At 36.8% G+C, this 27519-nt stretch overlaps 1 protein-coding gene and 1 pseudogene across 1 annotated transcript; both read right to left on the reverse strand.

The window, feature by feature from the left end:
* Positions 1–3438: 3438 nt before the first annotated feature.
* LOC110736876 lies at positions 3439–5301 on the reverse strand (annotated as a pseudogene).
* A 733-nt stretch (positions 5302–6034) lies between these two features.
* Positions 6035–13541, reverse strand: LOC110736877. The gene is made up of 3 exons (XM_021917208.1): positions 11757–13541; positions 8499–8801; positions 6035–8409 (listed from the first exon to the last, which is right to left on the reverse strand). The coding sequence occupies exons 1-3, from the start codon at positions 12943–12945 to the stop codon at positions 6542–6544; spliced, it is 3360 nt and encodes a 1119-aa protein (XP_021772900.1). The 5' UTR covers positions 12946–13541; the 3' UTR covers positions 6035–6541.
* Between the last annotated feature and the right edge of the window lie 13978 nt (positions 13542–27519).

Genomic DNA, 27519 nt, shown 5'->3' on the forward strand with positions numbered 1-27519 from the left:
TGCGCACCGGAGTTCGGACGTCTGCAGTTTCCAGCACCCTCAGTCTGTCCGAGTTTCCGACCGCACCTTTCAATTTTAAGATTCAGGTAACTCGTTAAAGTTTTCAATTTCTTATTCTCCATGACTTGTTGTTGGGTTGATTTTGTGCTTAGATTAGTTGTTTTTCTTATTTAATTTATCGTATTAGTGTAGGTGTTGCTTGAAATTCAGGGGAAGTTTTTTTTTTTTTTTGGAGGGATCATGGGAAGTTGTTTCATTTGGCATTTTTTATTTTTTAGTTAGAAATTGATATTATAATGGGCATTTTAATTCTTTGCCAAAATTGAGAATTGTTGAATTTAACTAAATCAGTTTAATGCTCTGTTTTAAAGTTAAGTTTAATTAATTGTGCACTGTGTTATTATTTGACGGGAATTTTTTTATTTGATCATAATGTGTGATATTAGAGTTGTTAAGTTATTTCTAATTATACAGGTTGAGTAGGAATTTTTGGTTTCGATTAAGATTTTAAGTGTTACTCTCTCCGTTTCTTAAAGATTGTCTTGACTTGACTTGACCCTACTCCAAAATTGACTAGAAACAATATAATGGCGAAACGAGAACAAGGAACGTCTTCTTACTCTGATGAAACAAAAGATTCGCAACCTCGTTCTGAGCCGAAAGTTGTGGATGGAACAATGTTGAAGCCAAAAAGAGGAAGGCCCTTTAAGATGAATGATTTGCGGTATTTACCGGGATTCTTCAAGATTTATCTGCCAGAATACAACTCAAAGGAATTGGTAAAACTTTTTTCTTTTTATAACTTAAATTTTTACATTTTGCAATAGTTCTAGTATTGGCTGTTTTACATCCATAAGTGGTTTGAATTCATGTATGAGTAGATTAGATTGAGAACAAATTTGTCCATTTTCATTATGTTGTGTTGTGGATCTAAAATTAGGCTCAGATAAGACAAATTTTATGTTCTGTAAGGCAAATTTCGTCACTTTACGTTCTAGAAAGTACACAAGACATTTAAAACTTTGCCTTCGGTGTAGCTATCTGCTATATCTAGGCCGGATTTATGTATGAAATTTGGCAGCTTACAAGAAAATATTATATCACCACGACTTTAAGGAATCGACTTTTTTTCATTATCTAGGTGTTATTTGTTGTTAGAAGTTGAGAAGAAAAAAAATTGGCATTATAATTGTTCACAATGTCCATAGAGCTTAGTACATTCTGTTAGAATTTTGTGATATTGGTGCCTGAATATTGACCTTTTCTTGTGCTACTTAATTTGTCTGATCCTAACCGCTTGAAGTAGACTAGAGGCTTCCTTAGGTGTGAAAATACTTTGTGATGTAATTTTAAAACTGAGAAAGCAAGACATGATTACTAGAAGTAAACGACTGTGTTTCTTCTCTGCTTTTTGGTTGTGTTGTAGCTTCCTCTCCTTGATTAAGCGAAAAAAGAGGAACTATGACGTGCATATGCAAAGTTGTTGAGAATATAAGTATATAAGCTACTTACTGCTGCTAAAAACTGGACTTGCAGAACACTTGAGTCAAAGCTTGTGCTCAGAAAAATCTTGTTTGAATCCTATAAGATTTCAGTGTGAAGACTTTTTCTCATATCTTGCAGGTGATACCTCGCGATTTTGTAAGGAATTTTAGTGGGAAGATTGACAAGAATGTCAACTTGAGAAACCTACAAGGAAAAACTTGGAAAATGGAGTTGGAACAGGCTGGATGCAAATTGCTTCTGAAAAAGGGTTGGGAAGACTGTGATAGAAAACTCATTAACGCGAGGAGATTTCTTGACCTTTAGCTACAATGGTAATGCCACATTCACTGTTGAAATATTCGGTGTCAATGGATGCAAGAAGGAAGAAGCTACTGCCACCAATGGTCAGCCTCATGTGGATGCAAGAGGCACGAAGACAAAGTCTCAAGGTTAGCTCTTTGAACAAGCCTAACTTTTTTTCAAACTCCTCATTATATTAATCATACTATTCCTGATTTGTCATGTCTGCATATTCGCGTGAAGTAACAACGAATGTTCGGAGAAGAACCATTCCATTGAACAATATACGATTCAGAAGAGTTTATGAAGGATGCCTTTATGATTTGGTAACTTTTCTTACTATGTGCTGGTATTATACTGCCTTTTTCTGATCATGTTACTTTACTGTTCTGTCTGAAATTTTACATCAGTATATCTCATTGTCCAGCAACAAAATTTATCATGTAAGTATGCTTTAGAATTTCTTACAAATTATATATAAAAAATCTTAAAGCTTTAGCAAACTTATAGATATATGAATACTATACCGGAAAGATATCAAAATTAGGAGCCCGTGTTTCCTGATCTTGAGTTGTTAAGAATTGAGGCGGGTTAAGCCTAAAATTTCTAAGCTTAAGCTCAATTTATGTTTGAGTTGGTATGAGCCAAGCTAGCTACTACAAGCTCAGATCAGCTTGTTGGCACCCTAATTACATTACACCACTTTTGCATTGGCCTATTTTTGTTTTCCGTTTTTTTTTTCTTGACATCACTTTTCTAAGATAAATTGAACACTCTTCTAAGAAGCATTATTGTCCGAAAGCAAGTTTTCATTAGATCAGGCTGTTTTGACATAGATCATCTGTAATTGTTAGACTATAGTTATTAGGGAACTAATTGTTAAAATCTGAAATGTAACTTTGTAAGTTATTCCTGTGTGCAGTTCATTCCTGCAGGTATCTTCAAGACTTATAACATAGTAGCCCCCAAACCGAATCATTCAGGAACGATTCTTCTACGGAATCAGAGAGGGTATTCACTGGAAGTGAAGTTCTGGAAGAGGGTTGACCGTTTTGCGCTCAGTCATGGATGGAGAGAATTTCAGATCAACAGCGACATAGATAAGGGAGACGAGTGTGAATTCGAAGTTATTCTTGGTGAAGGGAGAAAGATCAAGGAGATAATATTGCTGCAAGTTCGCCCCACAAATTCTTCTTAGGCTAAAAAACAGGTTAATGAGTATTTTTATGCACAGATGCTATGCACCCTAACATATGAACGTGTTATGTAAGATTAATTGCAAGACAAAGGCTAGAATGGATGTGGATCGACGATATCACACCTTGATATTTAAGCATTCTCATGAAATCCTCCTTTAATCATACTAATGTTCTTTTTTCAGTTCTGTATACTGGAATTATATGTTGTATGACCCTCTTGTTGTAGCCTGCAGGGATGAGTGAAATTGCGTTACATTAGCAGTTAGTAATTTACTACGCATATATCTTGGTTAACTCGGTTGTTTAAGGCTATATTGATTTAGGCTGTACATAGTACTAAATTAGTATATCTCAAACATAACTTTGAACTTAAACCGAAATTTTGGTTAAACGATAGAATTAGTAACCAATTTTTTTGGTTTAGCTTCGAAATTCAGGTCATCATGACCTAGATGTTCTCTATATCTTGGAGAAAAAAAGAATGTAGTTTCAATGTTTGTTAATCAATAGTTATGAAAATTACATTTTCCACTAGAACTAGGTGGGATTTTCGATGAGGATGTTAAGGGTATGGTTATGCCATATGTAGTTCCTTATACCGTAGTTTGTTTTGTTTGTTATATTTCCTTTAGTATTTTTTTTTTTTTTTTTGTTTTTTCTGTTTTTTTTTCCAGGTTTTGTACCGTTGATTTGCAAATATTGGCGTATTGCAACAAAAAAATAAAAAAAATAAAAAGAATACATGTCTCATATCAATGAAAAATAAAGTCCTTGAAATTTTCAGCTATTTTTTTCAGAGGCAATAAATTACCAAAATTAATGTCATTACAAAAGGTATTTCCATTTCCAACATATATCTGTAATTGAGTCATGCAAGTGAAAATGTATCTTGTCTGGTTGGAGTTGTTTCTTAATATTCTGAAATATATTTAACTTGGGACTGTTGGGAGATACTCAGTTTTTGTTTTTAATCATTAATAATTGTCATGTCAACCATCAAAAAAATAAAAATATAGTCAACATTAACTAACTTCCCCCATACCACTATTTTATAAAATCTCCATTTGAATAAAACAGCTAATAATCAAATGAGTCATCATAGGCTAGTGAATCAGCAACATCATCAACCAACAACCCACCCAACAACCCGGCCCCAATACCCGCCGCAGCCCCTAGCCCGAATTTGCTCTTTTTCGGTTTTTGCATATAACCCGTCAGTGCTTGTCCTGCGTAACCATACCCTCCCGGAAACCCGTACCCATATCCCACATGAGGATTAGGGAATGGTTGAGGGGTATATTGGGGTTGATATCCATATCCGCATCTATATCCATACCCATGCCCGTAACCTTGTGGCGGATATCCAGGTTGAGGTGCACCATGACAATTGGCCCCACCTATATTTGGGCTTGGATATATAGAAGTAGGTTCAGATTTTGATGTGGGTCCAGAGTTTGGGGAAGTGCCATATCCTTGTACAATACTTGTACCCATCACCCCAGGACTTGGACCCACCGCAGGATATGCTATGACCGGATCATCCAATTTTCGTTCGACACTTTGACTATAATTTTTACCAAATTTAAATGAAAACTCCAATTTACCCTTAAATTTACTCTTAAATTTACCCGTGGGGGTTTGGACTTGGTATAACACATTCTTTTCTTGATCGATAATCTCATTATCGGATCTCTCATCTTCAACTTCGGAACTAAATGTATCAAATAGCTCCTTTAGAGGTACATATACCCGACCCACTTCCTTATCCCCAAGGGTCCGGTCGGACATAATTTGAAAAACCAACCCAAGCCGGTTCATTCGAGCGGCCGCCTCATCAAATGTAAATTTCATTTCATGGTTCCATTTCGGGTTTGTCCCACCATCTTTGTCAACCGTGGTTCGCTATATGGATCGTGGGTCTCCGGAAACAGAACCGATTACGTAGACATCCATCTTAGAAAATATATTTACATCCTTTAAATCCTTTGCATTGAGTAACTTCACCTCAATTGGTCGATGCTCCATTGTTATTATTAATATTAGTATTTTTCTTCAAAATGAGATTTTCTTCCCCCTAATGTGGGGTTTGAGGAGGAGTTATTGGGGGAAAATCAAATAGACTTTGAGGAGAGAGAAATTGAAAGAGTAAGATGATTGTATAAAGGAGATAATGGTTGGATGAGAGGAAATTATGGCAATTTAAGATGGAAAAACATCTAGGAAAGTGGTTGAGAATTTTGTAATAACAAAGTTTAAGTAGAAAGGCTACTTTAGAGGGTTCCAAATGAATTGGAGCCATTGTTAGTGTGATTCCTTTTAAAAGAGATTTCATGCCTTTAAGGATAAAATTGGCGTGTTACAAATTACTCGTGACAATTTGGCATTGATACTATGGAGTACCATATTAAGGAATAAGAAAAACGCGTTACTTTCTTTATACCTAAAATTCCTAGCTTATTGCTAATTAAGTAATTATATGGAAAGGAGAGATAAAAAGTAACAGATCAAGATATTCTCCAATAACTAGACAAGAAATTTTGGATATATATCATATGTTTCTTTATTTGTGTTTCATATAATTTGTTGTGTTGCGCTCTTTATAGTACTACTCAGTAGTAGTTTATGCGCAACTTTGTCAAACATATGTTACATGGGTTTGCCCAAGAAAATATTCTTTGAAGATCAAATTTAAAGCAAACACCACATATTAATGCTAATTGAATATTTGAATTCGCATAAGTAATCTTTCAGACTAAAACCAATTGATGGAAACTTAATCGTCAGGTCAATTCTAACGCAAATTAACCACGAACCCAAGCTTACGGATACTTATAATCAACAATATTCAGCAATATTTAGTACGGAGTAATCTGTTGCCTGTTCTTACTTACGAAACGGTCTACAAGGTAAAATTATTTTGTGAGGGTCTAAGTTTACTTCTGTTGCTTGTTCTTACTTCTTATGCAACGGGTCTGAAGAGCATAATATTTTTGTGATGGGTCTATGCTTACTCTCACTCCATGAGGCTGCGCACAGAATGGACCAAAATATTTTGCAGAACATGCAAGTTTAAACTCAATTAACCCAAAAATTTTAAAGACCGAAAGCACAAACATGCAGCCATGTGATGAAAAGGGAGAGGGAGGGAGAGGGAGGGAGAGAGTGATCCACAGCCTCGAATCAGGTACACATTATATGTTCCCGTACCACGAGCTACACAAATATTCAAGCTCTCGAGTACAATTCAGGTGATATCAAGTCCCCTTGACCCCATGGTCCTCCTAGAACCCCTCCCCTCCTACCCAAAACAAAACCCCTAACGACTAACCACCCAAGCAACAATTTTGTACAAACAATTGTGCCGTTGCAGCTATTTGCTCTAATAACAGGGTTTCCTAGGCAGCCCATTTCGCACCCACTGGCCTCTCACTGGAGCTGAAATGTCTGTCCTTTACAATGCAACATATTCCGGCGAGTATCAGTCCTCCAGATGGAAAGGTGGGCCCTTGATGATGTGGTGGTCCAACGTATTTCAACATATATGCACCTTCATTTTCTCATAGAGGATGGTACGGCACATAGCCTAACATGCTCTTAACGTTGGTCACCACATCATGGCACCTTGTCAAGAGGTTCATCATCTGCTGTGAGATGTCTCTGGTGGGCTGTGGACCCTGTGGTGGTACTTGATTTTCAACAGAAGTTTGTGGAGGAACTACCCTCGGATTATCATGCAAATTATTTCTCGGAGATAATTCAACTGTATCATGTAGGTGATTTATCGGAGGCCTAATAAAATGGGGAGGATGGGGAAGGAGAGGGGGTTGCAATGGATGTGAAGAAACTGTGAACCTTTGATTGTTACTAACATCCATAGCAATAGACGACGATGAAGAACCTTCATAAGATGACAACATCGAATTCCTAGACTCCATCTTTTGGCCTTCAAGACCTCCCCTATTATCAGTACTACCTTTGACCTCACCCATGTTGAATCTCACCCGGGTTGTTCTTGCACTGCTTCCACCATTGTTGGGCACACCAGTCTCATCGCCTCCAGAAGGTTTCTTCAAGCAGGACTTCAGCTGCTGCACCGGCTGCTGTGGGGTTGCAGTGGTGATTACAGGTTTTGACTCTATTGTTGATGAATCCCGGTTTGCTGCAGATTCATTCTGCAAGTCTTCAACCCTGCTGCTGCTTGGCTGCTGAGGTTCAGCTGCTGCCACAGGCTTCACTATGAGCTTCACGTTTGCAAACACAGATTTGCTTCCTGTAGCATAGCGTTGAGCAATTTGTGCATGTTCTTCATAGAGGAAAGCAACACGACAGGTGTTTGTTTTGTAGAAGACCCGGCTGAGTGATGTGTCCATTGGGCCGAATCGGGCAAATCTTGCCTTCAGCTCTACCAGGGAAGGGAGTGAGGAGCCAGATGGGTATTTCATAATGAGATAATGGGGATCCACCACCTTTGGAGGCCGGTCCAATTTCTTTTGACGCTGTTCTGACTTTATGGGTTTTACTTGCGGGCTTTGTGTGGCAGCTGCCTTAGCTTTTCCCTCAGCTCGCTGCAGCATCTCTGGGTTCTTTAGCAGGGTTCGCTTTACAGAACTAGAGGATTTTGCTTCAGTTATTTTCTTAGCCTTCTTTGCAGCTTTTTCCTCCTGACGCTCAGATGGCCTCCGTTTCCGCCCTTTCCCGGGATCCTCATGTCTGGTAGAGAGCTTCTGCAGTTTTACAGAAGATGCAGCTTTACTGTTCTCAACTGAAGGTTTCTCAGTAGATTCAGATGCAGGGGTAGATTTGATGTCCCGACCCTCCCTGAGTTCAGATTCGGCAGCAGCTGAAGCACTGGAGCTCTTCAGAAAAACAGAGGAGCGAAACTTCAGGAAAAACTGTCGTGTAATTGCAGGCCCATTTCTTTCCATACCATGGACAGGGTTCAGGGCAAGACCTCGCAAATCAGCCAACAACTGTGCAAGATCAGCCTCATTGCCTCTAGCTTCTTCCGATGACGCAAACCCCACTTGTGACGGAACAGAATTAATTGCATCATTGTCCTTCCTTCTCTGACTTACTTGAGAGTCCTCTCTGGACAAGGCAGCAATCTCAGTAGGCATCCCAGCAGACAAAACCAAATCCTTCTTCACATGCTCTATGCTCCTTTGACCATCTATTTTCCTCACTTTCTTCATCTTCTTCTCTGGACGATCAGATTTCTCAGAGATCATTTCGCCTACAGGGCATTTAGCAGTTTTTTTCTTCTTCTTTATCATGCCATCTCTCACAGCAAGTTGGTTAACATCAATAGAAGTAGGGCTACTGATGTGACTGTCTGGAACCTTAACATGCAGACTGCCTGAATCAGCTACCACCACACCACTAGATTCCAATTCTTGTGACGCAGATGGCACCATCACACCAATACCTGTAGAACAGAATATCAAATGTTAAAATGACACAGCAACAATATCATCCATTTCCCTGTAAGAAAAGATTTAAAAATGAGTTCATTGCCTGCAGTTGAAGCATCTTTTGTGGTTCCAGCATGAGCCAAAGCGTCATCTGACACAGGCAAATCCCTTTTCTGGAGCACAAAAGCAGCTGCAGCTGAATCAGATGCTCCATCCTCACATGCAGAAGATGAAGAGGAGCTTGCATGACCTTGAACAGTCTTAACTTTCCTCAAATCGCCAGCTTCATCTCTACGCTTAAACAGGTATCTATCCTTTTTGGACAGCTCCTTTGTTTTAAAAGCTTTAGTGGAGCTCTTCCGACTACCAAGAGTATCCGCCATGACTAATGGGCCACTTAAAGGAGCTGGACAATACACAAGACCAAACATCAGCTCCAACAGATTAAGTCAACAATTCAACAGATATTAACATAGCTAACAAACAGAAGCAGAATGTCTCTAGAGATCGATAAAAGATTCAACTATAAATAGAGATTACTAAGTCAACTATAAATAGAGATTACTAAGTCATACATATGGACATATTTCCTTACAGGAACATATGAAAGTATAAGATTAATCCCTCATAAACATCGACAGAGACAGGTAAGACATTCTTGAAAGAAATGAGCAGTGATTGCCAGTAGTCTAGTAGAAAAATTAAAAGCAAGAAAGATTGAACTTATAACTTCTTAAAGCAAAAATTTATGTTAAATCTCATATCAGGCAACCTCAGCAAAATCTAATGAGTAGTTTCAGAATTTATCTAATTATAGTTCTTCCACTCATAAATCCTTCCACACAATATTCTCCCCTTCACTTGCATCACTTCAGTTGTACCACAAAGGATTTCAGACTTGCATCATGTTAGCTGTACCAAACACAATATTAGCCTTCCATCATCTTAGCTGTACCACAAAGGATATCAGACTTGAACCAAGCTAGTATAAAGGTATTTATAGATAAAATGAAAAAAAATAATAAAAAAATCACTGATATCTGAAAATTCACCATCCACAAACCCCCAACTCTTCCACAAAGTATAAAGTACATGATAGTGTCGAGTGGAAAATGACACCTAACATCCACCAGATCACCATAAACAGATCAAACCTATTTTTAAAGTACATTACAACCTTCAAATATAACAGAGTAAAGAGTGTTCGTTGTTATCAATCAAATCAGCAAATCTAAAGGTTGTTTTTCAGACATTTATCATTGCAAAAGCCAAACCATTTCTTTTTTTTTTTTTTTTTTTTTTGGGGGGGGGGGGTTTGACTGAATACAAACATCTTGGTGAGGTAGTAACAAGTTTTGTTTAACTGTTAAATAGGTTGACATAAAGCTCAATTATCATTGCAAAAGCCAAACCCTTTTTTTTTTTTTTTTTTTTTTTGGGGGGGGGGGGGGGAGAGAGAGAGAGAGAGATTTGGCTGAATACAAACATCTTGGTGAGGTACTAAAAGGTTTTGTTTAAATGTTAAAATAGGTTGACATAAAACTCGATTTCAATACTGTAGCTTAATTACCACAAATTGTGAGCTGACTTAACCACAAAAAAGATGTTAGATCTGTATCTTGGGTCATCCAAACTCTCAGCGACTCAATGTCATCTTCCTTATTGCTTTCAGCTATGTAGCATGCTAAATGCAAGAAAAATTCTAGGTTGAATAAAGGGTAGTACATCAATAACTAGGCAGGAGTGCCTACTTCCATATCTCCTCTTTCTAGGTGTCGATTTTACAATAGAAGGTTCAGGTAGACATGCCAGGTTAAACTAAGTAAAGATGCTCCATTTATCTAAAAGTCAAATATGATTCGCGCTGAAAAGGTAAGGCCAATACTATTAACCTTTCATAAATTGAGTGTGCCCAAAAACAGGAAGTTCTCATAATCAAAATTTTCTTTGAAGAGGTATACCTTACCTGAAAGAAGTGATTCAAAAGCGAGGAAATACCAATTGTTTACAAATCTTAGGAGATTTCGACATCAAAAATTCGAAACTCAGCAAACAATGCTAATATCCTTTTTGTGGGGTAGGGGGGTGAAAGGGAACTAAATGACTCACAAAAGCATATGCAATTACATTATTTCTAATTGGACTGTCATAATAATACAAAAGGCATCAGCATTCTACAAGTCAAATCACAGTTACAAAAAGGTAAAACTAAGATGTAAAGTTTGTAATTCATTAAAGGTGTCAATTTTTTGCAGTGCTACCACTCATTTGCAGTATCAGCCTGCAAAGCACACTGATAGGTAACAAAAAATCAAATGCCAGTACATAAAATGATAAAAGTAGGTAACAAAAAGGTCAACGGAGACAGAACAAGACTTTGGAGGGGTTCTAGTCCCAGCATATAGGGCATTCAAATGCTATCAATTGCTACAAACTAGCTCAATAACAGACAGGAAAATAAATCATTTGACATTGGCACTTAATTGACTCTCAAGACTAAAACAATGAAAAGGTGTCATCTTCTAGCAAAAGCACAAATATCTGCTGATCTGCAGACTCACTCTCATCATTTGCCACATGAACTATCTTTTTGCAAAGTTCATCAAAGGATAAGAACATAAATGGCAAAAATCTAATGATACAAATTCTTATGGTGCAAGAAACCCCTCATCCAAGTTAGACATGGTCAAAGTGATTCAAAAATCTTTCAGCAAGAAAGCAACAAACAATAGAACGCAAAATTATAATTAAAATATGAACAAGGTAGCCCCTTGAATTCAGGTCAGAAAAGCACCAAGAACAACTGAACAGATCATCAATAGACATGAATATTAAAGGCTATATGTCCATAAATAGTTCCACACATAATGCTTGAGTAACGCCAGCATGCACTTTATGACACAGATAAATTTCCCAGCATTGTTGAAGGTCATTCTAAAGCAATTTAGGAGCTTCTTCTGTATTCAATGTAATATAATAAAAACAAATTTACTGGAGGCCAGTCATAACAACCGCCATTTGGCAAGCATTGAGGGGGTGAGGGGGTTCACCACTCATACAGTAAATAGTTACAAACACACCAAAAAAACTGACCCCAAAGTGTCAAGCCAACCAGCAAACATTCTCAGACAACACCAAGAACACATTGATATCACTTCTTTTAATTGTTTACTATAAAGGATACTGAAAAAGTCCGCATCATATTATAAAATTACACACACATTTATCAGAAAGTTAGATTTACAAGCTAATGCATGATACTAAAATCCCTACTTCACCTTCAGAAAGATATCATTTCAACTTTGGTAAAATAAAACTCAGAAATTACTTCACAAGAAAGAAGGCTGAAGGCAACTAATACCTCGAGATGGCACTTTATCCAATGCTGGCAACTGGGAAGTTCGTACTGGAGACTGACTAAAAGCTTGAGCATAAGTCTCATCAAACTCTTCAAATATAGATCTGCGATACGCAAGGGTGGTAGCTTTGTTTTTAATAAAATCAAGGTTTTTAATTTCTCCACTCATTGGTGCCACAGCCAACTGCTTTATGAACGAAAGAGCATCAAGCGGCCGGAAACTGTCTCTTGCCTTCCGAATTTGACTCAGTGAATAAATAGCACCAGGTTCATAATCTACAACATCAACAGCCACATAACCAGGCACATTTGCTGGACGGAAGTTATTTGGATTCCGACAGTAACAACTTAAACCTAGAGCACTCCTCCGACTGGCCTCATCAATAGATTCCTCCACAGCCCTAACAAAATTCCTCGAAGCTGTCTGCTGCAATTTTTCTGCAAAATGAGGGTCATACGGAACAAGTTCCGTAGTGTCAAACCACCCATAACTACTATCACCAAAGAATGCAACCAACAAATGTCCATGCCTCCTTGTTCGTCGAACTGAAGAAGTAGCAAAAGCTTCATTAAACAGATGGCCCGGCCACCACGGATGAGACTTCACCTTGCCCCAAACCATATCACCCATTTCAAACCCGGAATCCAAAACGAATCCACTTCTCATTTCATCATCCCCATCACTAACACTCACATCTTTACTCACCGAAGCCTGCAAATCACCACGATTCTCTAACCTAAACTCACCATCCTTACTATCTCTCTCTGAATCCTCATCGTCAAGAACATCCTCCCGCTTCATTTCATGAACACCCACATTCCCAACACCATTTAAACTACGAGTAATCCCCCCACCCTCGTCTTCTCCCTCTCTAGAAACCATTCCCTGACCCTTAACCTCAATTTCTCCATCACCCTCCTCCCCATCATACCCCACTAAATTCCCAGAATCGCCATTTAAACGATAACCCGTATTCGAATCCATATCCGTTTCTGTGTCCCCGCCCAAAACCCTAACTTCATCCATTTCCCATTCAGGCCTCTCTAAAACCCCTTTTTCATCAATCTCACTAATCCGAGAACCTAAATCTATCCCAGAAGAAACCCTAATTTCCGAATTTAAATGCGAATCACTAACCCCTTCATCTGTATTTCTCTCCAAATCGAAATCGTTGTTCATTACTGATACCATAGTATATATAAATATAAATAATATCAACTAACCTCTAATTCAACCAAAATCAATACAAAAAATTACAGAAATTGCTAAACAAACGCACCTTTAATCAATGCAGTAATACCAACATATCACGCGATAAATTGAGAAACTAAAAAAAAAATTAAAAATTCTACAGCAAATGAAACTAATCTAAGTAAGCTGAAATTTGAAGAAAAATGGAGTTTGGTGCAAAAATTGAGTGAAATAAAACTTGGAAGTTGTGGGAGGAGAGAGAAAATGGGGGATTTTCTAGGGTATACAAGATTACATTACTGAGAGAAAGAGAGACTTGTTTCTGGTAATGGTTTGGTATTATCTGAGGGGTAATTTTGTAATTCATATCTCATCTAGTTGCTAAGTGGCAATGCCACTCTACTCGATCACATTTTTCAAATCGACACCACACTTCATTTTTTTTTTAAAGTAATTTAATGACAAAACTAATTTCGGGTTCGGATGATATCTTGAGTTATTAGTTTATTATACAATTTACAAATTACAATGTGTGCTTGTGTGCATTGTTGAATTTAACATTATAAAGATATGAAATTTGTTTATTAAATTGTCATTTGTTAGTATAAAACTTGTGTAGTATGACCACATTTTGGCCATATCGACTATATTTTGTTTTGGATGTTAGACATGGTCAAAGTGATTCAAAAATTTGGATTCTGGGATCAGTTCTAGGTAGTTAAGTTTCAATCCCTTTCTAATTGTTGTTGTGGCCTGTGGGGAATCGAACACCAGATCCTCCCTACCAAGTATAGTCTTAATCACCAATTGGTTATATGATTTGTCTTATTTTAAGTTTGGGATGAAAAAGTTGAGATAAAAACAAAACACGCAAAAGTTGACAAATTGTCACACCACGTCCAGTCGTGACACACGATGATTTTGTAACAAAACACGTAAAAATCGATGGAAACCCCCCCCCCCATGCTCCAACTATTCTTGATATTTTTTTTCAATTTCTAGTTATAATTTTATAAACACAAAACTTAAATTTAAAATTTGTAGACACCTACTTTTGGCCTCATGTCCCGACGGGAAGTGCGATGATGTTATAAAAACTTGTTCTTCATGCTAGATCAAAGTTGAAGTGTTTATGGACTCTGAAATGCATTATGAAGTAAGTTAGAACCTGTATTTGAGATCAAATTATCTTAGAGTCTAGTCCGATTACTAATTAGGCTTAAAACGTGTTCATAAATGTTTAATCTTGATTAATAACGGACCTAAATGCGTCAAATGCAATGATTGGATCAAATGGATCTTACATTGTTGAAAATCGAGCCAACCAGAACATTTAACCACCCAATATTCTTTCAAGGCCTATACAGTTGGATAGCCCTTTCAAAGAGATTTCCAACGGTATAGCTCAATTCCTAGTTAAAACAAAGAAGCTATCATCAAAATACTAAACCGGGCCCTAAAATCGACACCGTTGCACTCAAACGGCCATATCTTTTGATTCATAACAGATTTTAACCTAATTCCAACGGCATTGGAAGATAGAAATTCAGAGATTTCCAATGATATATTATTTGCCTCAATCTAACTTTGCAATCAAAAGTTATAAAAGTTTTAAAAACGCATTTTTGTATAAGGCAAACCGCATCGCGCGCAAGTATTAGAGTTGCGCGCGCCACCTGACGCCGCGGCTCTAAAACCTAAACCTATAGTATTCTTTCGTTAAAAAAGACTAAAATTGGACAAATTAATTGATTGTTTTATCACTTAAGCCAAGGCGAATCTTGTTTATTTTGTTCTTTCACAAACTTGGACTAAATAAGAATAACGACATTCGTTGTAATGTAATACTTATGTGATTAACGTGTGTAAATAAAATCAACTAACTTACTTTTAGGTATCACATTGAATATATTGTTTGGTGATGAAATTGTGAAAAAAGGAAGAGCTAGTAGAGGCCGCATTAGGGCTAAGATAGCAATTCCCCACTAAAGGGAACGTTATTTTAGTACCTTCGCTCCCGAACTCATTTCTAATACAAGTAAACCAATTTGGGCATGGGTAAACTTATGATTCATGCTAAATATCCCTTGAACTCTACTTGAGAGAAAGACATGAACGAGATATATGAGTTTTCCTAAAACTCATTGGCGACTCCTTATTAGTTTCTTACAAAAAAGCATAATGATAGAATCAATTCTAATTCAAGGTCCCCCAACACAGTCAAGACGGAATTCAAATCCTAACACACCTTCAAAAGTGTAAAGTTCTAGGTTTTTAAAGGGTCATGGGCATAGAGGAAGTGGGATCCCCAACGACGGGCTACCCTCCTCACAAAATTAAAATCATTTTTTTAAAAAAAAAGTAAATTGTAAAATTATAATAAAAATCGTATCAATCACAATGCAACACGTCTCCCAAAATTGTATTATTTTGAGATAATCAAAAAGTTGTTTTATTTTTAGAAGATCGGCCAAATGTTGTATTTTTCTTGACAATTTTTTTCTTCTTTAAAACTAACTATATAATGGGTAATATGGATTTTTTAGGGGGACACTATCACCTCCGCTAGACCATTAAGTTAATAATACTTGTAGAAAATTTAAACATACGAAGTACTAAGGGTGTGTTCTATTCACCTGATTTTCACTAATTTGAACTTAACTAAACTTATCTGTGATAAGGATTGACATACTCAAAGTCAAACCTTCCATACTTATGTTCCTTGATCATAGTGATGTGATTGTATATTCTAGCCTTCATTTTAGGGATATTATTCAATCTTCTAGCTGTAAGCTATTTATGATATTATCTTCCATAATTGTTGTGATTTAATTGTATAGCTTAAGCCTCATTGTAACAGTATAAATCTTTATGAGTAAATCAATAATACAACAACTTCTCCTAATCTCTTCTCTATATGGTATCAGACTAACGATCCATTTCCAACTTATACCTTTTTGCTTCCTTTGTCCCATGGCAGTGATAAACCTCACTCCTACCAAACCTTTTATCTCTTTTAACATCAACAACACTATCAATTTAAATAATTCCTCCTCCAACCACTCCTCCACCTCCCAATGGCTCCTTGATAGTGGTGCCTTTCACCACGTCACAACATACCTCAACAATCTCTACTTACACACTCCTTACGATGGCACAGACGAATTAATCGTTGGTGATGGTACGGGCCTCAAAATTACACACTTTGGCTCTATTTCTTTCTCAAATTCTCTTAAACTTAATAATGTTCTTGTTGTCCCCGCCATGTCTAAAAATATAATTTCTGTTTCTCAACTATGTCAAGATAACAATATCTCTCAAATTCTTTTCTCATAAAGGATCTCACAACAGATGGGCATCTATGAAATTCAACCTCATTATCCTAGAGTCTACACAAACACAAAATCCACTTCTCTTGATTGACATCATCGTTTAGGGCATTCGTCTCAAAATATTTTTCGACAACTTATCTCAAAAAATAAACTCAATGTTTCTAGTATTTCTACTCTAGATTGCAATGCATGTGCTTGCAATAAAAGTCATCGTCTTCCATTTTCTATTTCTTCTATTAAGTCTACTGCTCCCCTTGAGTATGTCTATACTGACCTGTGGACATCTCCAATTTATTCTCATGATGGTTTCAAATACTTTCTAATATTTATTGATCATTACACAAAATATATCTGGTTATATAACCTTAAAAAAAAATCAGACACTAAAAATATATTCATATTTTCAATTACCCCTCAAAACTCTCTACTCGAACAATGGAGGCGAGTATGAATCCCTCCACAATTTTTTGTCCATCGATGGAATATCCCATCTAACTACTCTTCCGCACACACCTCAACACAATGGCTATTCGAAACGTCGTCATAGACACATTGTTGAAATTTTTCTATCTTTACTAACTTATGCCAATATGCCACTAGAATATTGGACCCATGCTTGCTCCACTGCCGTCTATCTCATCAACCGCTTACCAACTCCGACTCTAAATAATGTCTCACTCAATTCAAAATTATTTGGCATTCAACCCAACTACAATAAAATAAAGAGCTTTGGGTGTCTTTGTTAGCCTTGGCTCAAACCTTATAATTCCCATAAATTGGAACCAAAATCAAAACCGTGTATATTTATAGGATATTCACCAACACAAAGTGCATATTATTGTCTAGAATTAGAGTCTTTTCCCTTCTGTGAGAAAAATATCAAACTGCCTTCCTTATCAACCTTAATTGATGAACGGGCCCCTCTAACTCACCCTATTTTGTCGCATTCCCCTCATCAAACACATCCACTCCACCTACTTGTTCTGCTGCATCACCAGAAACACAACACATCCCACCTCCTACTCCAAACGCTTCCGAATCCATCACATCATCTCCTACTCCAAACACAACCGACTCCACCACATCATCTCCACAAAATCAAAACCAAACTGATTCCTTATCCCCACAATGACTACCCGACTTCAACATGGCATTAGGAACCAATTAACAAGTTGAACCTACATGTAGAAGTTTATGAGGTTGAGGTACCTAATAACATCACTCAAGCTCTCAAGAGTCCAGTTTGACGGAAAGTAATGGTGAAGAAATCAGTGCTTTGGTAAAAAATAAAACTTCGTCACTTGTTCCTTCCTCTCCTTCACAAAATGTAGTTGGGTGCAAATGGATTTTTTGTATGATTGTATGTTCTAGACTTCATTTAGGGATATTATTCAATCTTCTAGCTGTAAGCTATTTATGATTTTATCTTCCATAATTGTAGGGATTTGATTGTATAACTTAAGCCTCATTGTAACAGTATAAATCTTCATGAGTAAATCAATAATACAACAACTTCTCCTAATCTCTTCTCTATAATCTAATCTTATCTTAACTTAACTTAACTTATTATCTGAACTTATTAAAACTTATTTTAGTTGTAATTTGAACTTGGGTAACCCTTATCAAAACTTTTTTTTTTTCCTGAACTTAACTTATTTGAACATATTTTTCTTGAACTGAACTTATCTGAACCTATCTAAACTTATTAAACCTGAAATAAATGAAAATAAGGTGAATAGTGCAGGCTCTAAGTATTTGCACCAAACAAGCACTTATATTTCTGTTATCAAAAGAGCTAGCGATCGAGTACGTACAATCCGCGCCCCCTTTATATCGTTGTTTTAGTCAATATTTTACAAGTTTGTAATCTTTGTATACTTCCTAGCTTGTTGCACAACCATTTAGAGTAGCTATTTGGTGAGAAGATGCCTGAAGCAGGATTAAAAGCATCAAACATTGATTCAAGGCTATCTTATTTGAAGAAAAGGTTTAATGAATTGTTGAATATCAAGCATAAAGGTAGTGGTTTCGGCTGGGATGAGTCGGATGAAACTTTGAAAATGGTCACGGGTGATCGTACTTTGTTTGAAAGATGGGCTAAGGTAAATTTTCTTGTTTTACTGAAATAATGTTCCGTTTTTTGAAATAATGTTCTGTTGGTTGATGTTGATTGAGTATTTATTTGCGTTCTGAATCATTGAATTGGTACCTAAGGTTGATCCTTAAATTTGTACTAGTAGTTCTCCTCTCTGCTTTGATGTATGATGGTTTATCTCATCAAAGTTAGAATGTTATTATAAATATTGGCAAACTTGTGCAAACATGTCACTATCTCTTGTCTCTCCAGTTTCTTCTATATTTTCTGTATACATGTATAGGGAAAAAACGGTAAAATAGTTTGGATTCTGAACTATTGCCTTTTTGAACTTTAATGCTTGGTTTTATTGAAATGTACTAGTTCATTGTTTTCTAAGGATGGACAGAAGATGTTTATACCTCCAAATTAGCTTTTCCTTTCATAACAGTCCAATCTAAAATAGAGCTCAATAGTTTGGATAATGGGGTTACTTGAAAGTCAATGAGTTTTTCTGGGTTTATGTTTGGTTCTGCCATGATTGAAATGAAAGAAGTAAAACAAACCAGAGGAAAATAAAGGAAATTTTCAGAAGTTTGTTAGTAATGTGTAATGTTTTTGATAAGTTAGTTACAGAGTATAATAGACAGTATGAGAGGTGAAAAGGGTATTTTTATAGTTAGGCTAACTGCCAAATTATGAATAAGCTCAATTTAATGGATTTTGACTAATATTTACTTATTTATAGATATTATAATGATTGAAGGCATGATAATATAGCAATAGTTCGATTGAATTGGATAATTTGATGAACAAAGATTGGCTATGAACAAGTTTGGTTAGGGGTTTGACTAGTTCATAGGACGACAACTCGACTTGGTACCAAGCATGTTTACTAGAAGTTTGGGGTTTAACCCTAGCATCACTATTTTAGAAAAACTGATAACCAGACCTGCAAATTTATCAGCTTGCAGAATAAAGAATGAAGGGGAAAAAAAATATTTCAAGCTACCCCACGTGCCTGCACTTGAACTGCCCCCTCACTGCACTACCCCCTCCCTGCACTACCCCTCTCCCACCCCCCTGCACCCCCTGCCTGAAGCTGCCCTCCACCTCCCTGCACCTGCACGCATTCCCTGAACTTGCACCTCTTCCCTGCACAGCCCTTCTCTTATTCCCTGCACCCCCTGCCTGAAGATGCTATGAGTCTATGACTGTGTTTGATTTATCTTCTAACTTAACAATAACGTTCTAACTTTGAGTTTGTTTTTGTTCTATTTTCTACCATAAATTTACAAAGTCACAAAGAAGCAAAGGGCTTGTATCGAAAACCATTCCTATTGTTTGACGATCTTGAGGAAGTATTTGCAAAAGATAGAGCAATTGGAGTGAAGGCTGCAATGCCTCTTGATAGAGATGATCAAGTGAATGTCCAAGACATCACCCAAGATGAAGCTACATCATCAAAAAAGTCTGCTGAAGTATGATCTACAAACCACGATGATGATGTGTTGACTGAAGGGTCTAGTAAGAGGACTATAGATGAGGGTTCATCCAAGAAGCCAACTAAGAAAAAGTTGCGAACAACCAACAAAGAAATTCAAAATGTTCAAAAAAAATTGGAGTCGATGATGGGAAAGATGTTGGAGAATAGCAATGCTCAGATTGATAAGTTGGTGAGTATTCTCCAAGGGCCAAAAAATATCAAGGTTGGATTGCGTGAAGAATTAGGAAAAGTTCCTGGTATTTCTACGGCTAAGCTCTTCCTTTGTGTGTTAAGATGACTGAAGATGAGATTGTGATATTTCGAGACTTGGTGGATGATGACGAGAAATATGATTTTCTAACTATGATTTTAGAGAAGTAAGGGTAGTCTTTGGGAATCAATGTTGCTAATACATCAAGCTTGAGCTTAAAAATTTGTTAATTTTGACATATGTACTAATAATGTCGATGCTACTTTTTAGCTAATTGTCTATTTGACTATTTCAAGGTACTTAATTACTAATTATGAATTTATTTTCTTAGCTTTTTAATGTTTATTTTCTAAAATAATTTTACATATTGGGAAAATAAAATCTCATAAAAGAAACGTTAGAAAAATAAAATGAAAAAAGGGCATCTCTTTCAACATTAAAAAAAAAAGGTACTACCATTATTACAAATATTACTTAAGTTGCCTTGAATATATAGTAGGGGAATATAGCCAAACTAGGTAATGGGCTGGAATTTACAAACCCATTAAAACTCCCAAACCTGATAAATATTAGCTCTTGAAAACTTTGTCCACCACATCTCTCCCCCCCTGAATAGTTAGTGCATGAATATCTACCCCCCTAATGATTACTTGTAATCCAGGCATCCCCTCAAGGTATATATGTTCTAAGAGTTTTGGTGCGTATCCTCTTACACTTTACGTGATTTACCAATTTAACTCGTGATGACTCTAACCAATAAATCAAGAATAAACATTGCAACAATCAACGCATACTTTCAATTCATTCTTGAATTAATTAGTGAGCACAAACTATTTATTTTAATTAAGGTTCATTGCCTAGTTTTGTGCACAAAATCGCACGATTACTGCCTTGGTGCATAAAATGCACTACTAAACTTCCTTGACTCGAACTCAACTTACATGAGCGAGTAAATAAATAAATTAACTTCTTAACTCAACACCAATAATAAATGGGTGAAAATAAATTCATGAATCATGATCAATAATTCTAATTTTAGTTCTTTTAAACATGCATAAGCCTTGCTTATTAAATTCATGCTTTCTTGATACTTGAAAGTAAAACATACTTCCATGATTCATACATATTTAACTTGTATCATGCCTTAAATAACATATTCACATGCTTGCATAACAATTCATGCTCAACCAACATCAAATCCAAGCATATGATCAACCAAACATGCTACTAATTCATCACTTAAATCATACTTTACAATTCTAGCATGATACTACGCATACACAAATATTCTTGTGCACATACCTTAAATAGTGCTTAAACTCGGCCACACTCGCTAGAATTCATCTAGCTCAAATTAAGCTTCCTACAAATAAGAATACATAACTATAATTAATCCACTATTCTCATAAATTTTCAGCAACTATAATACACTTTAAACCTTACTAATCAACCAAATTTAATAACATAGAAGCCATAAAACCTTTTCTTTAAGTGGGTACTTTAAATCCTTTAAAAAAGACTTAATTTTTATGACTTAAATAAAATTCCAGCGCACTTATTTAATATAAAACATCACTAATAAATTAGAAAATTATATTTAAATCATTAAACCTTTTCCCTTTTATGGGTAATCAAACCCTAACACAATAATTAAAAAGTAGTGTGTATAATTAAATTCATGCATTAATTTGAGGGCTATAAGCTCATTAAAAACATGTTTAAACCATTAATTAAACAACAACAACAACCTAGGATCAAACCCTAACCATAAACAATAAATTCCCAAATTCTACGGTTTATAAATTAGGGTTTTTGATTAAATAAAAATCTGAAATTTATATGGATAATTTAATAACATCAAATACCCAAAATCAATATCAAAACATAAACAAAATCATGCTTTAAATTAATAAAACAACTAGAATTAAATTAGGAAGAGAGAAGAGTTTTTTTTTTTCATTTTATTTCTTTTGTACCAAACCGAAAAGAGGGAAGGAGGAGAGTGAAGACGGTGGTCGGCTGGTTGCGCCGGTTGCTACTGCTGTCCGCCGGTAATCAGTGGTCAGTGGTGGCGCCGGTTGTCCGCCGATGGGAGAGAAAAAGAGGAGAGAGAGGCGTGGGAAAAAGAGAGGAAAAAGAGAGAGAAAATAAAGAGAAAACATTTGGGGTTTTTGTGAAATATGACAATTATGATTTTAGAGTGAAAAACTTTGAGGTTTTAAAGTATTTATACTCCCCTTTTAAAACAAAAACTCATAATTACAAGACTGACATTACTAAATCAAACTCCCCCTTAACTTCTTCCGTTGGGGCCAACTTGTTGGGCTCTTAAGTGTCCTCAATTTCCCAACAAGTTGATCCAACTATTTAATTAAGGATGACCCAATTCAAAATACTTTTATTGCCTCAATTAATGACTCATATTATTTTATACACGCTTTCATAATATTTAAATAATTAATTTCTTTTAAAATGAAATGAATCATTTTAATTTATAAAAATAAATAATTTATATACATGAAAATATTATAAAAATATGGAGTATTACAGTACTTCTTACTCTAAGTTATTCTAAAATGTTTTCTTGTTTGTGATGATCGATTAGGGTGTAATAGTAGTGATGGTGTTTGTCCAAGTCCAAGCCACCGCGAAAGATGCTAATCTAACATCATATCGGGGTTATAAGCTACCACAAATGCGGATGCCACCTTCCATCCAAATCTATTTGCCCCTTGGTGAGTAAAATTTACTTGTTGATATAATAATCTGCGTCTTAAATTCTTACTACAAACCTGTGTTCAATTAACCTGATTTGATTTTTATATTTGACTATGTCAGGAATATGCCTTGAATCGATGACCGAGTAGGTACACGATCATGTAGTCCATTGTACACGATCGTGTAGTCAGTGTTATTATGTACTCTTCAATATACACGACCATGTGGTTATTGGTACATGGTCGTGTAGTTCCACTACTGCAAGACTTGTCACTCGATCGTGTGGTTTAGGGTACACGGCCGTGTGGCTGGACGTGCTATTTGACTGTGCGATATACACGACCGTGTGGGTTAAGGTGCACGACCGTGTGGTTTTGGTCCGTGTAGTTATTATTTGGGCTTTGGCCCAAATTCAGTTTTAGCTTTGAAGAGTTCTACATATACCCCTTAGGGTTACTCTTAGCCGAATCAGTTGAGTGGTTATTCAGAAATATGAGAGTCTTGTGTTTATTTCTCATCTGTGAGATCTGAGAGAGATAACATTAGAAATCTGAGAGACAATTAATCTGTTTTCTGTGATTGGTCTCAAATCTGTAATATGTTTTTCCCTAAGATCAATAAAACTATTATTCTCGTCTACCCGTGGACGTAGCTAACATATTGTTGGTGAACCACGTAAACCTGTGTGTGTTTTTCTTGTTAATTTTACATTCAATATTTGTTCTTTCTTGCATCCGTTATAACAAACTGGTATCAAGAGCTTAGGTTCGGGGCATAGGGTTTAATTCTGGTGAGAAAAATGGCGGCTTTGAATGTGAAAATCGACAAATTCACGGGGAGGAATAGTTTTTAGTCTGTGGTAGATCAAGATGTGGGCTTTGTTGAGGTAACAAGGGCTATATGCGCCGTTGAATAAGAAGTCATCGGATCTGGTAAACGCTGAGATGGCAATCTTGGAGGAGAATGCATACTCAACAATCATGTTGTGTGTGGCAGACAGTTTTATCACCGAGGTTGCGGAATAGGAAACCGCATCGGGTCTGTGGTTGAAGTTGGAGAGTCTATACATGACGAAGTCTTTAACCAACAAGTTTCTATTGAAGCAACGTCTGTTCGGTCTGCGAATGTCTAAAGGTACATCCCTTAAAGAACACCTAAATCAATTGAATACTATTCTGTTAGAATTGTGTAATATTGATGTTAAGGTTGAGGATGAGGATGCTGCCTTAATTCTATTAGTGTCTTTGCCAGTGTCATATGAGAACTTTGTAGTATTATTGGTAAAGAAACAGTGTCTCTAGGGAGGTCAGATCTGCTCTCCATACTAGAGAGTTGCGTCATAAGGCGTCTGGTACAGGTACAGATGATTAGGCTGCTAGATTAATAGCCAGTGAAGGTAATGGACAGAGGAATTCAGGGAGAAAATCCAGGAAACCGTATTCTAGGGGTCCTAAACCTAGTGATGTCTATAATTACTGTAAGGAGAAGGGGCATTGGAAATCTGAATGTCCTAAGAAGGTGAGACAACCGAAAAATTATGAGTCTGCAAATATTGCAGATGGAGACACTCGTTCAAAAGAGGATTATGTCTTGATTGCTGATGAACATGCGCATCACTCTGATGTGTAGGTTCTAGATTTGGGGGCGTCTTATCATATGTGTTAACGTAGGGAGTGGTATACGAATTACAAGCAGGTTGATGGAGGTATTACTATGGCCAACAACGAAATATGCAGAACAGTTGGTATAGGGTCCATTAGAGTTTGGACACATGATGGTAAATTCTGTATGCTGAACAATGTAAGGAATGTTCCACAGGTCACGAGGAATCTGATTTCGCTTAGTCTTCTAGACAAAAAAGGGTTCAGTTTCAAAGGTGAAGGTGGAGGGTTATATGTCTACAAGGGTTCAAAGGTAGTTTTGAAGGGTGTTAAACGGGAGACATTATATGAGTTGCAAGGGTCTACGTTATCAGGTTATGAGTCTGGTATTGTCACATTGTTTGTTTGTGGTAATGTTAAGAAACAGGTGGAGCATAGAGTCATTCTAGGTGGGGGTGGTGGTCTACGTCCGGGAAAGATCAGTCAACACTCACAATCTAAGTCCGAATATGAAGCACCGCAGTTTTTGCTGTTGAAATCGGGTCAGCCTATTTTGGCTCTTGGTCGGCATGTAAGCTTTGGGAACTCTCCCCAAAGGCACGGTTGGGAAGACAAGGTGGCTTTTGCATTATCTGTTGGAGAGGTGGATATATCTAAGTCGTTTAAGGGAGGTGTCGCTCGTGCTAGGAAGAAGCATTGGCAAGCCGTCTGTTCGAATCTGGTTCCGCAGTGTAAGTCCGAAGGTTGCTTGGACTTACAAATTATTTGAAGCTGTTAGTTGGCCCTTTGGGCAAATCTGGTGCCCGACGAGGCAAATCTAGTCTGGTGCTCGACGGAGCAAATCTGGTGCCTATCGGAGGTAAATCTGAGCAAGGAGAGTTTGTTTCTAGTTATCTGTTTTTTTTTGTTATATCCGTCTGCTTTTTGGTACATCTAGCGTCGCGTTCGATCTGGTACATCTCACATTGTGATCAATGCGTCTGGTACATCTATTTTATTGTGAGGGGATTCAAGTTAAGGTGGAGATTTGTACGGACGGAAGATGGTCGTCGTCGTCAGAAGCTGGTGTCGTCGTGGACAGACGAAAGCTAGTCGTCGACGTCGGAAGCTGGTGTCGTCGTCGACGGACGGAAGCTAGTCGTCGACGTCAGAAGCTGGTGTCGTCATCGACAGACGGAAGCTCGTGTCGTCGACGACGGACGAAAACTGGTCGCCGACATTAGAAAGTGTTTGTGGATGTCGAACGCTAGTCGTGAAAATGGTCACGACGTTGGTCAGAGATTGTCAAAAACTAGTAAACTGGCAACAAGGCCAAAATAGGTGATTCGGGTGCTAAGACCATTCAAGAATTGAAAGTGACGACGTCCGTGTAGTTTGTGCACTGGCGATGATGTCAAATCTCAAACGTCGTTACATAGGTTGAATACTTGGACAATTAGATGATCGAGAAAAACTTTAAATATGGACAAAGAAATATAAGACAATAAATATACTTACTTTTGATCCTGCATCAACATATGTTAGAAGATAATATAATAATTCATTAACATGAAAGACATTAGGTTAAGCCGAACCTGTTGATGATCGTAATGTTACTTTAAGGTTGCTTAATCCAACACTAGAGCAATTGAATCATCTCGACACAGTATCATGTCAATAACCACGAATATTAAATAAACGATGACATGTTAGATCTTTGTCATGACACATGGTGTCGAACCCATTTGGGTGACAAAAACTCTTTTCAATGTGGTGTCTGGCGGCGAGCCACATATGTAGTTTGAATGTAATCGATAAAGATTTTCTTAATGTGTTAACTCATTTTCTGGCGTTAAAGCCAATCGGAGAACTTTGTTACGACGTCCGACGCTAAGATCATTAAAAGTATTTAATGTTCACATTTGGTGTCACAACCAAGTGGAATTCTTGTTACAAATTCTGGCGTCAGGGCCATTAACAGTTTGAAACATTGTCATTGTACGGAGATAACATCTGATAGCTTTGTCTTGCGCTTAAAGCACAAAATATTTATCATATGTGATAACTTTGGTGACATCGTTGAGAACAAAGACTTGTGAACGAATATAATCATTGTATGACTTAGTATCGGAGGACAAACTCTAATGAAATTAAAGACCTGCCGACATTGGGCATTATGTGTCTATGTTACGGATGAAGATGTCATCGAGAAAACCAAATTAAATTAAAGGACGAAGAATAAAATGTTTCACAGATAAAATATTTAGGACAATGTAAATGCGTAAAAGGATTTTTTCTAAAACGATTTTTACCGACACTAACAATACTCTATATGCTTATGACACTTTGTAGGTTTAAGACACTATATTTACTTTAGGACTTGTACTCTTTGCGGTGTTTCGTTTGTCAGTGTGATCAATCGTTACAATCAATCCTTTCAATGTACTTTTGAAGAATAACTTTGAAAAAAGTTATACTATTGTTATATGGCCATCGTTGTGCGCCAATACCCCTTGCGTCCTGGCATCCGACGCTGAACACAGAGGATTAAACTGCTAGTTCAGGTTTCGGGTGTTTTGCGTCTGACGCTAAGGTCTATTATGCATAGGCTTCGTTTTGTTACAATGTTTTATTGAGCAGCAATTTTCCTCATCCCTTTTGGGGATGTCAGTGTAACCGACGCCTTTGTGTTTTATGACTAACTGTTGTTCGGATCTTTAGTCATGACCTTTTTCCCTTTGACATCGTCGTTCATTGCATTCTGCAAGATAGAGGATAAAACAATGGCTATTCTTTCGACACCTTGGTTAGTGCTTATCGTAAGCATATGAAGTATGTTGTTAAAATAATCGCTATTTCTGAGAATAACATATATCATTAATAGTGTGACATAACAAGAATGATAAAGAACATGATGACCAAATCAAATATATTTGAATGAGTTAGAGTTTACTTTTGTGTCGTCATGACCCTTGATCATGATCATTTGATGTATCGATCCCTTGTCAATGTCGCTACAATTTGCTAGCGTGACCCTTGGTCGTCATCACCGTGACATTGAGGAGTCGTCTCCACACATGTCGTCATGATCCTTGATTACACCATCATTTTCATGGCGTCGAGGTATATGATGTTATCATACATAATATTGAAATCATTACGCTTAACTTCTA

Source organism: Chenopodium quinoa, unplaced genomic scaffold (assembly GCF_001683475.1).
Source record: "Chenopodium quinoa cultivar QQ74 unplaced genomic scaffold, ASM168347v1, whole genome shotgun sequence".
NCBI lineage: Eukaryota > Viridiplantae > Streptophyta > Magnoliopsida > Caryophyllales > Amaranthaceae > Chenopodium > Chenopodium quinoa.

Bases quoted from the DNA above. Each gene is read 5' to 3' on its own strand.
- LOC110736877 (XM_021917208.1), bottom strand. From the start codon at position 12,945: ATGGTATCAGTAATGAACAACGATTTCGATTTGGAGAGAAATACAGAT. The intron at 8,802-11,756 runs GTATTAGTTGCC...TGTATTGTCCAG, and splicing joins GGATAAAGTGCCATCTCGAG to CTCCTTTAAGTGGCCCATTA. The intron at 8,410-8,498 runs GCAATGAACTCA...TCTGTTCTACAG, and splicing joins AAAAGATGCTTCAACTGCAG to GTATTGGTGTGATGGTGCCA.